Below are 14,429 nucleotides of genomic sequence, written 5' to 3'. Positions count from 1 at the left end.
GGTTCTCAATGGAGGTAAACAAGTACAAAATTATTCCATTTACATAACTGAGCTATTATCATCTTAGAATACTTGCAGAGATTAGTTTAAGAAAATCATGTTTTCCTCATACTTTAAAACACAAAACTGAGAAGCACACACTCCTGAAGATACTCCTTGCTGATCCCCTGCACGTCACCCTCTTCAAGATCGCTTTCAGCGTGATGCAAGAAACATTTTGTCGTTGAAGTGAGGGTTAAGAGCTTGACTCTTAAAGTCCCCTGAAATTTGGTTTTATAAAAGTATGTATATAAAATATTGCCCTTTTCAGCTGCTTTAGCCCATTACCCAGAGTTCCTGCCTGGATCAGCAATGAGGTGACCTAAAGGACTAATGTGAACTTGGCAAAAGTATCAATGGCCCTGGAGCTGGGTGGCACAGAGAGCTGCTTGCTTGTATTAGGGAGACAAGAGTGATCACCCTCCCACCCCCAAGTGCTGTGGCGTGGGAAAGCACTGAGCACAAATTCCTCGGTAGCACTCAGCACAGGAAGGCTCCTGGCTTCTCACTTAAACCTTTCACTAGCACTCAGCAAGGTAAATAAACCGTACTGTCAGGGAGCTTCAGACTGTTCCTCTCATGAGCAAGAAGGATGGAAACAGTTGTTTACAACAGGAAGACACATTTGCTCCTGCTCTCTTTCCCTTGGAGTAAGCACCTGCCACTTGCAGAAACTTTTTATTTTGCATTAAAGGCTTAGTGATTGGCTGAAATGATCTTCCTGGCATAAAAATCTGAAAAGAAGTTAGATTTCTCCTAATACCTCAGCATTGCCCTAGGGAACATTATCTGAAAGCACTTGGGCACATTCATGCTCACACACATGTGCATGCAGTTCCTCCCAGCCTGTTTTGGTACGACACATGATTGTGTCACTATTGTTTGCAAGCGTAACATTTTCAAGCACACAAAACTTGCTTGTCTCAGCCTCTTGACTGGACGAAGGGGCCATCTTAAAAACTGCAGTCCCAACTAAGTCAAGAATTTGCCTTCTTAAACAGCTCAGATTCTTCTAAGCTAACACAAAGCACATGTGCTGGGGAAACAAAAAACAACAGAAACCTAGACGGGATACACCAATCTTTCAAGGCAGCAAAAGAAAATGCCAGCACTTTGTCAATAGTGGTGTTACAGCCAGACTCAAGACAAGTTTAAGGAGCAGAATAGAAGCCAAAAACTGAACTCCTGGTAGGAGTAGGACAGGTGAAGCTTCTAGGATTCAAGGTGATAAAAAAAAAAAAAAACCAAACCAACCACAGGCTATATATATAGCTTGGGGATATATATATAGCTTATATATATAGCTTGGGGATTGTTTTTCAGTGCAACATTCAACCCAGACGTCTCCAGCATGTTCCACGAGGCATTCAAGGCGGTTTTAACTTCAGATTACCCAGAGAATTCAGACTACATCCAAATTTTAGTGGTCCTCCTCCAATTCATGCTTAATGATTCAGCAAGTCACAGGAATATAAATAAATATATAAATAAAATTCAACATAATTCACAAAGGTCAGGAAAAGTGCACAAACTGGAGGAAAAAGTACATGGAATACCAGCTCAATAATGACAACGCGCCATATGCAGTTCAGGTTTCCCTCCAACAGCACTAAAATGCTCAAAGAAATCAAATACCATGATAGAAATAAGTTAAAAGGAAACAAAAACGAAATTCTACCATTTTCATTTACTTTACACTTCTTGGCAATTCAGATTTAAACCCTTTCATGACTTTCTTGAGTTGGCAAGTCAACATTCCATCTCCTGAGAGCTGGTGTTTCAAACAGCTTCTCAAATGGAATAACTAGAGAACAACTTTTAAGTTTTATTTTTAGAAATAAAAGTATATTTTGGCCTTCCTGGTTGTACAACAAAACTAAGCGTTATAAAGCTACCAGTACAAGGCACTCTCCTAGAAGCCTTAAGGGAATCCAATTGAGTATTTTATAATCAATTATTATTCTGACAGAAACAAAACAGTTATTCTAAACTTACTAAATCCTAGCTCAGTAACCTTGAGGAAAAAACAGCTGCTTTCAGCTCTGTTCTTCTTTCTTCAGTAGTATGTAGGTTATTAATGATATGGGTACTCTGGGAATTAAACCAGGCAGACATATCTTTGCAGGTATCAGTTACATTGTAGCAGTATAAAAAAAATCTTTTAGTATCAAAGTATCAGCTTTTTAAAACAAAAAATTAGTGGAAAGAATATACAGCAGTTTAATCACAGAGCAGTGTGTTCAGGATAGCATAAGGCAGAAGCGTAGTACTAACAGTACTGTTTGCATTAGGTGTAAAACCACCTTTGTTTTGTTCCCACTCAGAAGCCGGGAATTCACACTAACACAACAATCCCAGGCACACAGTCACAAATTAATTAAAGCCCCCCCCCCGCCCCCCCAAAACACAGCTTCTGCAGAAAGGCAAAGCTTATATTGATCATATGTGAAGTTTTGCTAGGGTATACTAATGCTAAATCCAATACCTAAGCCAATAACTAATGCTTTGTTGAGCAAAACAGATCTATGAAGACTTACCTCCTTCCCTATTCGGGTGCCCATACCTAAGCATTTCATTGTAATTGCAAAAGTGGAATGATCTCATGTGGGCGTACAGGATTCTGACCTCTCTTACACAGCATCATTCTGCAAGGCACAAGCTGTACTCACCATGCATCTGGTACGTGTACGGTGCTTGTCCGGCCGTTGGGGTACCGAAGCTGGATCCATAGCTAAGAAACCCACTCTGTCCTGGGGAATGGCTCAGGCTGTCCTCCGTTTTAATGCCTTTGGGGCATACAGTAAGAACATGAGTGTTTGTCATACAAATGCATAAAGAAGAAAGTTTAGGAATTAAATTTTCAGCTATATTTTAACCTAAGAAACTCCTTTTTCCTACACTTTCATTTTTAATTACCTGCCTTACCCAAGAAGGTCTCTTCAATAAGTCACATAGAGTCATCACAAATAATATTTGAGTCACTACATCCTGTACCCATCCCCAAATGAACTTTTGCTGAGATGGGTAAACAAACATGAATAATACTGTTTTCAAAAACAATTTCTGAACAAATAGTTTTGTTTTAGAATTAAGCAGACTCATTGACTCATGAGCTTTCTGAACAGTTACCAGAAGCAAGCAATGATTAACAAAGCAAATTAACCTCAAGACTTCTGTTCTCAACAGAGTTATCTTTTACTTGCATTATATTTTCAGCTTTGATAGTAAAATATTTATTGGCAAGTTACAGAGGAGGGTTGTCATCTATTCAGCTAGATACAATATACAGTTCAGGAACAATAGGTAAGCCCTGAAGCCACAAAAATCTTTTCATTACTAAAATCAGGCAATTAAACTGACAATTTATAGGGGGAACAGCAACAGCTGAATTAAAAGCTGAATTAAACATTGCAAGATGAAACCTTTGCTGGTAGTGAAAGGGGTTGATAGTTTATTCTGAGATGCTGCTGAGATCGTACAGCTGTATTAATAAAATAAACAGCTGAAAGGTGTGTTTTATTATGAACCCTTTGGGTTGGGCGTGATCCTTCCCTCCCCTATGTGCCTATTTGCACAAAACAAAAAATGGCCATTGGGCACACACCCTGAGTGCTAAGACTAAAACAAAGACCCTGTTGATGTCCTGGCCTTGGATTTACACACTTCCCAGGCTGCTGTCATCTTTTAACACTTGTAGGCAAACCTGCCAAAAGACAAGTAGAATTCATGTGCCTTTCACCAAAGATCCTGTTTTTTAGCTTAATGACTCTTAAAAGCAAAGTCTGCATTTGCACAGAATAAGCTCTCCCAGAGAATGTTTTCTCTAATAAAAATCCCTTTTAGCTTTAGGTGCGAATAGGTGCAATGCAATTTGTGTACAAGTTAGCAACAAGATGACAACGCTGCATTGTGATATGCAGGAAGTTTATTTGGACAGTGATGGTGCAAGCATTCGGCTCCGTTACTGCTGAGGAAGGGAAGGTATTTGCAAGTGTGTGCAGAAAAGCTGCTTTTCATAACATCCTATGCTTTTCAATGACATCAGCACTCTGCTTGTGAGCATTCAACCCATCCCAGCTACAATTAATCTTCAGCAAACGGGTCTTTTTGGAAGTCTAAAAATTGTTGTCAGACAGCGAAATAACTTAGCACCAAATTAATTTCCACACAATGTTCTGTTTTGTCTAGAAGCTGGCCGAGTTTTATTTTTGTGCCTAAAAACAATACTGCTTCATTGTTCTTGGTTGTCAGCCAGGTGGAGTTTTTCATATGCTGTGTTGAGTATCTTAGAGAGGGTATATTGGCTGGGGGAGGGAAATCACTGCTCAAGGATGCTAAGAGGTCATCCGCAGGATTTATAAGCAGCATATGGGCCTGACACATGTATGCCCTAAAGACTCTAGGCAGTAGCAAATGGATCTACTTTCACCTGCTCTAACAGGACAACTGTTCAGAGTTTGCCTTGGAAATCAGCCAGCTGATGCAAACACATAAGTAGCTCCAGGAAAGGGTCTCAAAACATTCTCTCATCATCCTGGTAGAGCTTCGGCTCTGCCAAGCCCATTTCCCTGGCTTCCAGAGCATTGCATTGAATTTCCTTTCTGTAAAAGCCTTGTCAATGGTGGATAAAAGCTTCTTGTTGGGAAGAGATACTGTATTTGCCAAACAAACAAAAGGCGTTTAACAGTACAAGAGAAAACAGGAGTGGAAACAGAACTATGAAGCCATTTTAATGCTACAAGACTCAACACTCATAGGATGAGCCCAAAGCTCTCTGTACCCAAGCAGGAGCAGGATCTCCTTGGTCTTTAGGAGCGGTAAGAACTTCCCAGCTCCCTCAAGGACTGTATTTCTATGCAGAGCTTGAGAACGCTCTTACCACTTGGTTTACCAGACATTCCATTGTCAGGAGTGCTGGTTTAATTAGGCCCCTGCCTGAAACCCCAGCTGCTCCTGCCCAGCACTGTCTCCTCACAGCTGCTGGCAAGGCTCTGTGCAGGAAAGCAGGGAACAAAGCTGACTGGGGTTAGGAACGATTACTGCACCTATAGCTAACAAGCAGCCCTTCAAATAGGAACCATCTTCCACAACTGAAGTACTCTGTACTATTTCACCCATGCCTGTGTCTTGGCTCTTCCGTAATAATATACAAAAAGTTTCTCTTAAAGTAGCTTGTATCATTGAAACTCCCGGAAGAATCAAGGAAGGTAAAGTGTACTTTACCTAAATATCACATTTACTGCAAGAGACTTTGTCTTGGCAGTGAGTCATGGGAACACTCACCAGCTACTACTCCTAAATGGTACATCCTATTGAACCTGACTTTCTCCTGCTGCCTCATATCCTCCTACTTACTGGTCTAAACTTACCTAGCTTGTAAGATCAAAACCCAAGATACCAATGGCTGATAGTTCAAAATAATCTTAACATTTTTAATCAAGTCAGGTAAGACTTCAAATACATTTTTTTAAGAGCAAGAGGACAATGTCCTCAAAGGTAACATAACATCAGAGTACTCACTGTAGGAGGGTATGCCATAGGGCTGCCCCGGAGGAGGATAGGCAGTGTAGGCAGCAGCCTGCTGGATTCCTGTGCTGTACTGAGTCTGTCCATACGTTGCCATTGTTGGGAAAGATGGGACTGTCACTATATGGGGATAATGTCTATTCAGAACAAGAAAATAGAAAGTTTAAGGCAACAGTTACTGTACACGATCTTCTACAACACATGTAGCACACTTCTACACATTTTCATAAAATAACATCCAAAGTACAACAGTGAATATTGTGGGACCCAGAACTGACTAAACTGGGGCAAAAGTTAGTTTCAGTATACAGCTCCTGATATGAGCTAGTAGATTAAGCTAGCTAAATGCACAGGGACTTCAAGACAGTGCAAAATATGTGCTAGTAAAAAAATGGAGTTAAAATAAATGCTAATTTTTCATGCTTCATTTTGATTTTGCCAAACAAGCGAGTGTCTGACATTTCAACATATTCCTCTGCAGTCACTCATAAACACAAGAATATTTAAACTGATGAGATTTGGATTCCTAGGAGCATAGAAGTACCCCGCACAATACCTCAAACCTTCTTTCACTCTATCTAACAAGGTTAAGAGGCAGTTACTTCATTGGGCCAAAGACATGCAGGGGAACAGGTGGATGGGCTTAAGACAAATGCTTTTTAAGGTGACAGAAGTCTGCACAAAATGGCTGTTCAGCAAAACACATTTTTGAAGTTCGAGCGCTTGGCATGAGCACTCACTTTGCCGAGTACAGATGGAGCGGACACTGCGGTGCTGCTTTGCTGCTGCCTGGAAAACAAAATTTAAGGGTCTTAGTTTTTCAGTATGTTCTGTTCTGTGGCCAAGCCGACACCACTGTTTTTACCACTGCTGGTTTAAGAAAAATATACAGGAATTAGAAGACTTTGGTTTTAGTGAATCTCCACGAACTGAAGTAGGTAACAAAGTTATTCTCCACTTAACAGCAAACATAGATTTAGTTTTTAACTGAGGATGATACTGATTGATTGAACTACCAGTTTCTTCTCATGGGACTGATATCAATCATAAAGCTAGGCTTTGGTGGGATGACTCATATGCTAAAGGCTGCAAAAAGCAACCATTACAATTACTGAAGTGATTTAAGCACACTGCACTTTTTGCCCTTTTAAGGTTTTTTTGTACTCTCCTAGACCATGACTCACTTTAAGGTTATTAAAATATATAAAATCAAAATAAATATTAAAAACACAACACTAATTCTTTTTACTGTATCACCTACCTTCTTAACCTGCCAGCAATCAAAATACTGAACCAGTAGGAAATGTAACACACCGATTATATGGGCAGGCTGCTTTCCAATGTACCAAACGGTTGCGTCCTAGAACACTACTGAAGAAAAATGTGCCACCATCTTTATTTAGAGATCAATTTAAGCTTAACTGACTAAAATAAAAATATCTAAATTCAAAACTGCAAGCACTTGCAAGTGCTTTCCTTTGCCATATCCCACTCTTTGTACCCTCCTCCACAACAAATTCAAGCCTTGTGCCCTTTCTGATCCCACCTCTGCTAAGCTGTCCCCCAGTTCTGCCAGAGCTCTTCCTTTGGCTGTGTACACCCCAAAACACTACAGAAGGGCAAATATCAAATCTATGATCCTCTTCTGTCTTCTTTCAGGGTCCCCCTGCATACACTTACCTGATGTGTGCACAGATCCCTTTGCAAAGGACAGCTCAGGTAGGAAGACAGTGTGCCAGGGGAGGGACAATGAAACCTGCACAGCCCTTATCACCATCAGAATCACCCTAAGCACTGATAGAAATAAAACCATAAGGACTCCTTCTTCACACTCTTACAACCCTGAAACATCTTGGAAAAATAAAACCTGCCAGCAACCCAGCCTTAGTTCCTCTCCCCATGAAATGTGGGTAATAGTAACCTATTTTCCAAGCAACGAGCAGAGAGGCTTCATTAAAAAAAAAGATAAAAAATAAAATTTTGAAAAAGGGTAGAGTTATACAAATGTACGCATCCTTTTACATACAGATATAGAGGAAAAGACTGTTTTTAAATCCAAAGCTGCACTTACCTGACTCCCCTTCAAACTCACTATGAAAAATTCACTTTGACTTACCTGAAAGAGAACAGTTTTGGAAAATTAGACTGAGGAAACAAAACCTACACCATTCTGTTACTGACCCTCATTACCAAACAGAAATATAATGAAAACATATACTTTTTTAGTTTCATTCATGCCTTTTACATTTGAAAGAAGGCAGAAAAGACAGGTTGAGCATAAGTTTCATTTCTTTTCTATTTAGAAACTTTATTTAAAAAAAAAATCTTCAATTTTTTTTTATTTTGAAAGAGTAAATACATTTCCCAAGAATGCCAAGTGGGAATTTACTGCATGTAATATACAATATGCTACTGTAATTGCCAGAAAAAGGCAAGTTGAACTGACACATGCACCCAAAACAACCAAAACAACCAAAAACCAAGTAGGACTACAGGTAAAATGTGCACTTGAAAACTGTATTGAGATAATTATATATCTCATGATAAGCACCCATGAAATGAGCAGGCCACACATCTACATAAATAAGTATTGCTACTAGACTCAGTAAAATTAAAATTATATGTGCAAAAGAGCATACATTTGTGTGCATTTATTGCATTAAAAGCTCTGTCAGTCTAAGACTTGACAAACATGCAAGTATTTTCCTGTTCTTCAAATTAACAAGAAGTATTTTCAAGGGAAAGAGCTTAATCTTGGAAGGACAAGGGATCATCCTGCAGAAAAATAACCGTAATACTTCTGTAAGAAACACATCAGCCTGAGCTGCCACTAGCAAACTGGTGTGCAACAGTACAACTCTTACATTAGCTCTTGGGTTAACTGTCTATATTAGCTCTTATTTATATTGTATAATAATGAACAGTTCCTGCACCAAGAAGTTTACAAAATGCTGAATTCAAAAATCATTTCTAGCTCTAATCTTTTCTCCAAACATGAAGATTTAAAAGGATGTTTCCTTTAGATTGTTATCCCTTTGACTGCTTTTGTAAATAGGCAGTTCACGATGTATGTGATTTAATCATGCAGTTTCTAATGCCTCAGCAAACATGCAAGCAAACACCTCCTTGGCTTCTAAGAACCTAGAAATGAAGGGTTAAACATACTACTAAAACATAATAGCCAGTGCCTTTTCCTAACTCCCCTCTAACAGGAAGGCTGACAGATCCTGACCGCAGCAAACAATAGCTGGGATTGTACTAGCAAGAACTAGTTCAGCTGCATCACTTGCCAATAATTTTTTTAGCAGATTTAACATTCTTCTGTTTCCTTCACTTGAACAGTATGATGGAGTGGGGGGATGTGGGGGGAGGAGGAGAAGAACAGATAAATTTCCATCAGAGCCTCAGCCACTGAAAGAATTTGTCCTTGGTACCTGCCAAATATGAAACTTCAGAGGAGAGGCCAGCAGGGCTGACCATTTGGAGATGATAGCAATGATCTCAGAATAATGCAAACTGGGGCAGAGAGATGCTTTGGCAAAAGGTTTCCTGGCTTTACAATACAATGTTGGGCCTGGGAGTCCCCCCATCCCCCACCCCAACAGCAGCAGCACAGCCACAGAAGCCCAGAGCTCACGTTCACACTATTACTTGGGCTCTCAAGGGGTCCGAAAACTGCCCTACACAAAGTATGGTTTATATCTGCAATTATTCCAGTGGAGCAAACATAAACATGCATGTGTACATATACATATACACCTACTATGCACAGATAATTATCTACATATAAGACATTCCAATTCCATTTGCATTCAAACCATTGCCGTAATAAAGGATTCAGCCACAACTGGAGTGTCTACAAAAAAAAAAAAATACTCCAAAATCTCAGCTGCTCACTATGCTGTAGAACTGTCAGAAGCAGAGGCCTTGCATGTGGCCACTTCCCTTGGGTTACATATACATACGCATTTTGTTAAAGCCAGTAAAGTCAGCGGAAGAGGCAGCCTACCTTCTATGTCATCTGGAGCCGTGGCATAAATGTTGGAAAGGTTAAGCTTCAGTCTGTCAGGGCACTCTCTATTTACAGTCAGGCTGGGTGATATCACTAGATCTAGCATTTCCTTATACCTGAAGGAAAACAAAGGAAAAATATAATTTATTCATTAATTATGCATGCTTACTAATGATTCTCCTTTTTTTTTTTCCCTAAGAGTATAAATATTAAAGCTGATTACCTAAACCCAGGCTTCATATAAATTCCACATAATAACATTCACTAAAGTTTTCATCAAAGGGAAATGCTGAATTAAAATGCAGCACTTGTTCCCTTGGAGATTACACCCATCTGATTAATGATTTCTCTTTCTTCCTGGATTTTGCTGTATGGAAACTGAATTTTCTGATCTCTCATATGCTATTAGAGTGAGAACATACACACCAGGGTTCAGTGAGCTTCCAGAACAGACTACTAAGGGCTGAAAATGAAGTTGAGGGCAGTTAACAGCATTATCTAGTCTTGCAAGGTTAGTACTGGTGATAGATCAGTCGGGGGGACACCTAAACCAGGCACTTAACTACAGTGTCCTGACCATTAGGTGGCAGTGATACAAGGACAGTCCCTTTCACATAAATAACCCCATCTGATTTAACCAAGTATTTCAAATGAACAATATATAGGACTTGAGTCTCCAAAGAAAAATATAACTGTGTGTGCACGACCTATGCTATAATGAAAGCTTACAACCTCTGCATTGCACAAACAGCTCAGAAAAGAGAATGACTAAATCCTTATTTCATACCCTATGTATAACATGGACAGGTTCATTCATTCAAATACCATGATTTTCAATACATGTGTAACTCCAGCTATACATCTTTTCAGAAGTGAGTTCCAAAGAAACAGAGCTGCTTGCTTCCCACAGAAGTATTGGATGGATACAAAATTTGGCATTAAGTGCATAGATATGTGCTTCTTCGCTTTCTGCAGATACGTAGAGTATGTCCTTACTTCAATCCCCTGGATGCTGCTGGGGTCATCAGGGCTATTACGGAAAAGTGTAACTGTGCTTTTGCACAGCAGTGCCTGGGCAAGAGGAGATTGGAGAGAGCACATACGGTGGCGAGTGGATCCAAGGCACCTTCCTGCAGCCTACACAGGCTCCCCTTTCTGCTGAGCGCTCTACCTGCGGAGGCATCTGCTACACACTGCTTGTGGACTGGGACCTACCTGAGCTGGACTACAAAGGTAGCAATCCATAGCATTCCTAAAACATCAGGAAGTTAAAGACAACAACATGTAAACCTGAAATCTTGACACTGGGCTTCTCAAATACTGATCTCTGTGCTTCTGGGAGAAGCAAAGATTTTTGTTTTGATTTTCTGTTTAAATATCACTGTATGACTTTATCAGTTTTAGGAAGCAGAGAACAATAAATTACACGCTCCAAACTGGTACATGCAGGCACCACTTAAGCACATGTGCACCCACTTCACAGGCAATCTTGGACACAGGTTAGGCAGGCTGATGGCTCAGAGTCACAGATCGTCAGACAGTGAGGGATCATCACAGCTCTTCTGCACACTTTGCTTATGCCAGAGGAAAAATAGACTTTTTTCCTGAAATGGCTAATCTCACTCTTTCACTGGCTCAGCCAGGCTGCCATGGATCATGAAGATTTTTGTGGTGCTTACTTTTAAGCAGGAAGGAACAAGCAACTATAGCTCCTAAGATTCTCTGCAAAGCAGCAGGTTGAGCAGGCTCTCTTTTCCCAGAGAAACGACTTTATTCGAATCCAGTGGCACTCAATTAAATTCTGTCTGCATGGCTGGGAAGGCAGGGTTCATTTTTATACTGGGGTTTCCTTTTTACTGTAAGCAACATCTGATTTTTTCCCCTTTTATTTCCTTAATGCTATACCTGAACTGAGGAAGAGCACTCCTGTCCCAGACCCTGTGAAGCTGGGGATGCTCTACATTGCTTCTCAGATAACACATGCCCTTCAGCATAATCCAAAACCCCATCATTCATGACACTAGCCAGACTGTTGCCAAGTGAATGGGAGCAGATGTTTAAAGGGAAATGATCTTTTATAATGATTAATGTACTTTAATTACATCATCGTTCAGAGATTTCATTAGCTACTCTCTGACTGATGATTTTCCTACTGGTTTTGTTCTGTTCACTTTTGTGTTCACAAAGTCATATCACACTTCCCTGTATTTGTTCTATAACATTTTCCTGGGGTTTTTTTTCAGCTTCCATTTTTCTTTAAGGTATGTATCAGCTGCAGGTACAAACAGGTAACTTCTCACAGAAATGCCTGTCTAGTGCATGTCACGTATGTGCTTGCGGTGTTAGTGACTTTGCCTGTTTTGCACGCACAATTTACCGATTTGTTTGTGTGCATTTCTTGCTCTGTACTTCTTCGCAGGAGTTTCTGAAAGCCCAGTTTTAACAATGGAAATCTACAAAAAATCTCCAGTAAAATAACAGAACTGGGATGGTATTTAACACCGTAAATGACATGCTGGAGTGCAAATGATGAAAATATCAGGTCTGTTTGCTTTCTTTTCAGAGCAAAAACATTTTCTGGCTTAAGTAATGTACAGTAAATCAGTAATAAAAAGTTTGCTGAATATGAGCTTTTATTAAAACCAGTGATGGCAGCATCTAGCATGTTGGGCTGACAGACATCTGGAAGAGCTTTTGGCTTCTGTAATTAAGAGCCGTGTGTGAATTTGGTACTCTGCTTTTCCATTAGAATCCCTACTCAAAACCCAATATTTTGCCCTGAAAGTTGGCCCACAAAAATCTCTGCCAAGAACAGAAACTTTTCTCTTTACTAATGCTTAGGAAGGAAAAAAAGAAAAAGAAAAGTACTTTTCAGTCATTCTGAAGCTAGGAATGCCAAATTCAACAAATTAAAGGTGTTGGGGTAACCTGCAAATCACATTTTCTTTTACAACAATGTTCTGAAGGCAGTGATTCCAGACCCCAACTTGAAACTCTCAAAGGTATGCTGAACATCAAACTACTTAGCAATTGCATTTCTCTCCAGCAAAATGCTCAAAGATGGATGTAAGTGTAATGCCAAAGCAGGATGCAGTGGGCAGACTGAGACAATAAGGTGCTCTGGGTACTGATGGTGATGAGAACTTCAGGGATAGTATTTTGAAAAGCTGAAGCAGGAAACCACCATGGCATCATGGGTAGATGCAAACACTACAGCTCTGTTCAGCACAGCAAGAAGGCATCAGCAAGAGATGAAGGAGACTCCTTCCAAAGCTTGGACCTCTGCTGCCCAGGCATAATTTAAAGCATCTCTCAGTCTGCTTTAACATGTTTTAAATATCCTCCCCACAACACACTAAAGGCATCATCTCAGGACCACAAGCATTTCCATCCTCACTGTGGAAGCAACAGGCTTATTCCTGGGAGCCTGCCTATTTCACTCATTCCTGGGGTGAGAAGACAGCATTCTGGCTTCAATACATCCAACTACATGAAGCAGACCGAACGTTTCAAAGGAGAACTTCCAGGGCACTTTCAGTAAATAAGACACCTGGGTAGTAAGTAGTACCAGGGTAAACTCAATTGCCAAGTGATGAAGAGTTTCAGGGGGAATGTGTGCAAGGAAGAACAGAGCATTTGCCCTGCAATGACAGCAGCCTGTAGGAGAGTGTTTGAGTAACAGCACGTTGATGGTAGAGTTCAGAAAGGACATACCAGAAGCAAAAGACAGTATGGAGTGGGGGGGAAAGATGGCATACTTGTGGAAAATAAATAGGATTAGCCCTGCATCTGCCATCAGTGGAGGAACCGATTAGTTAGGAGCTCTGCAGAATGAAGCAGGTGAGAAACTGAAGATAGGACTCCTGCCCTTGGGAAAAGCCTGCCAGATCCTACAATGGGAAAGACAAAACACTTTCAGGGAGTAAGAAACTGCAAAGAGGGATTGCATTCCCATGAAGGAAGAGGCAAATCTAGAAATTACTCTCCCTGCAACAACTCCATGTGATGATCTTCTCAAGAATTTTTACTCATATCTGGCTAGAGGCCAAACACAAAGCTTAAACCACTAGATCTTCCTAAACATATGCATATGCCAACACAGACCCCTAGGCAGCAGGGGTACAAGCCAACTCCTCTGCTGGCTTTGCTGGGAAGGGGAGGAGCAGAGACAGAAACTGCAGCCTAACTGAACTGCAGCTTAATTGCAAGAGTAACATTTTTGTCTTGCTTCCATGACTTTATCTGGTTTTAGTTACTTATCAGTTACTTTCACCTTTATTATTCTCAAAAAATAGTGCAGATTAGTAAGCAGAGATCTGCAACTTTATGATTCCAGTGCTACTCATCATAAGAAAGAAGAAAATCTGATTTCCCACTTAGTTTCAGCAGTGAACTACTGAATGGTAATGACAGAAAAGCGTAAGACAGGTTTCTCAATCTCTGATACGAAGAAAACAAACCCCCAATCCTAAAAATTTTGTCTTTCCTTCATACCTAGGAAATACAAGAATTAGTGTAACTTTTTTCCACATGGGTAAAATTTTCAAAAGCACCTGCTCTATCTCATTAATTTTCATTGGGAATTAAGCCTCCAACTGTTTTAACTCTTTGGGAAGCACAGCAGCTTTGCCAGAACTAGCTGGCTGCAAAATTATACTCCACATTTTACTCTGCTCCTGCACAAAAAAGTGCTTCATTCATAAGCAGAAAAAATGATCTTGTCTTGCGGCTACCTTCCAGGTGGTATAATAATAGTGTATCTCCCATACTGAAGATTTTGGCTACTTTTATCCACACATTTCAAAGGCAGAGGAAAGCAATTTCATTTCCTGTCAGTACATTCCTCCCCACA

At 40.2% G+C, this 14,429-nt stretch overlaps 1 protein-coding gene across 7 annotated transcripts in view; it reads right to left on the bottom strand.

The window, feature by feature from the left end:
* Positions 1-14,429, bottom strand: part of EYA2 (EYA transcriptional coactivator and phosphatase 2) — an 88,833-nt gene that overhangs the window by 40,028 nt on the left and 34,376 nt on the right. For 6 of the 7 annotated variants that reach the window (XM_065691606.1, XM_065691604.1, XM_065691602.1 and 3 more), the window contains 5 exons: positions 9,575-9,693; positions 7,246-7,359; positions 6,306-6,354; positions 5,560-5,702; positions 2,709-2,825 (listed from right to left, as the gene is read on the bottom strand). In XM_065691606.1, coding sequence (XP_065547678.1) covers positions 2,709-2,825; positions 5,560-5,702; positions 6,306-6,354; positions 7,246-7,359; positions 9,575-9,683 — 532 coding nt within the window. In that variant the 5' untranslated portion in view covers positions 9,684-9,693. The remainder of the gene's footprint in view (positions 1-2,708; positions 2,826-5,559; positions 5,703-6,305; positions 6,355-7,245; positions 7,360-9,574; positions 9,694-14,429) is intronic. The other variant, XM_065691608.1, reaches the window with a different exon arrangement.

Source organism: Lathamus discolor, chromosome 11, assembly GCF_037157495.1.
Source record: "Lathamus discolor isolate bLatDis1 chromosome 11, bLatDis1.hap1, whole genome shotgun sequence".
Lineage (NCBI taxonomy): Eukaryota > Metazoa > Chordata > Aves > Psittaciformes > Psittacidae > Lathamus > Lathamus discolor.
This window is presented reverse-complemented; position numbering and strand designations above follow the sequence as displayed.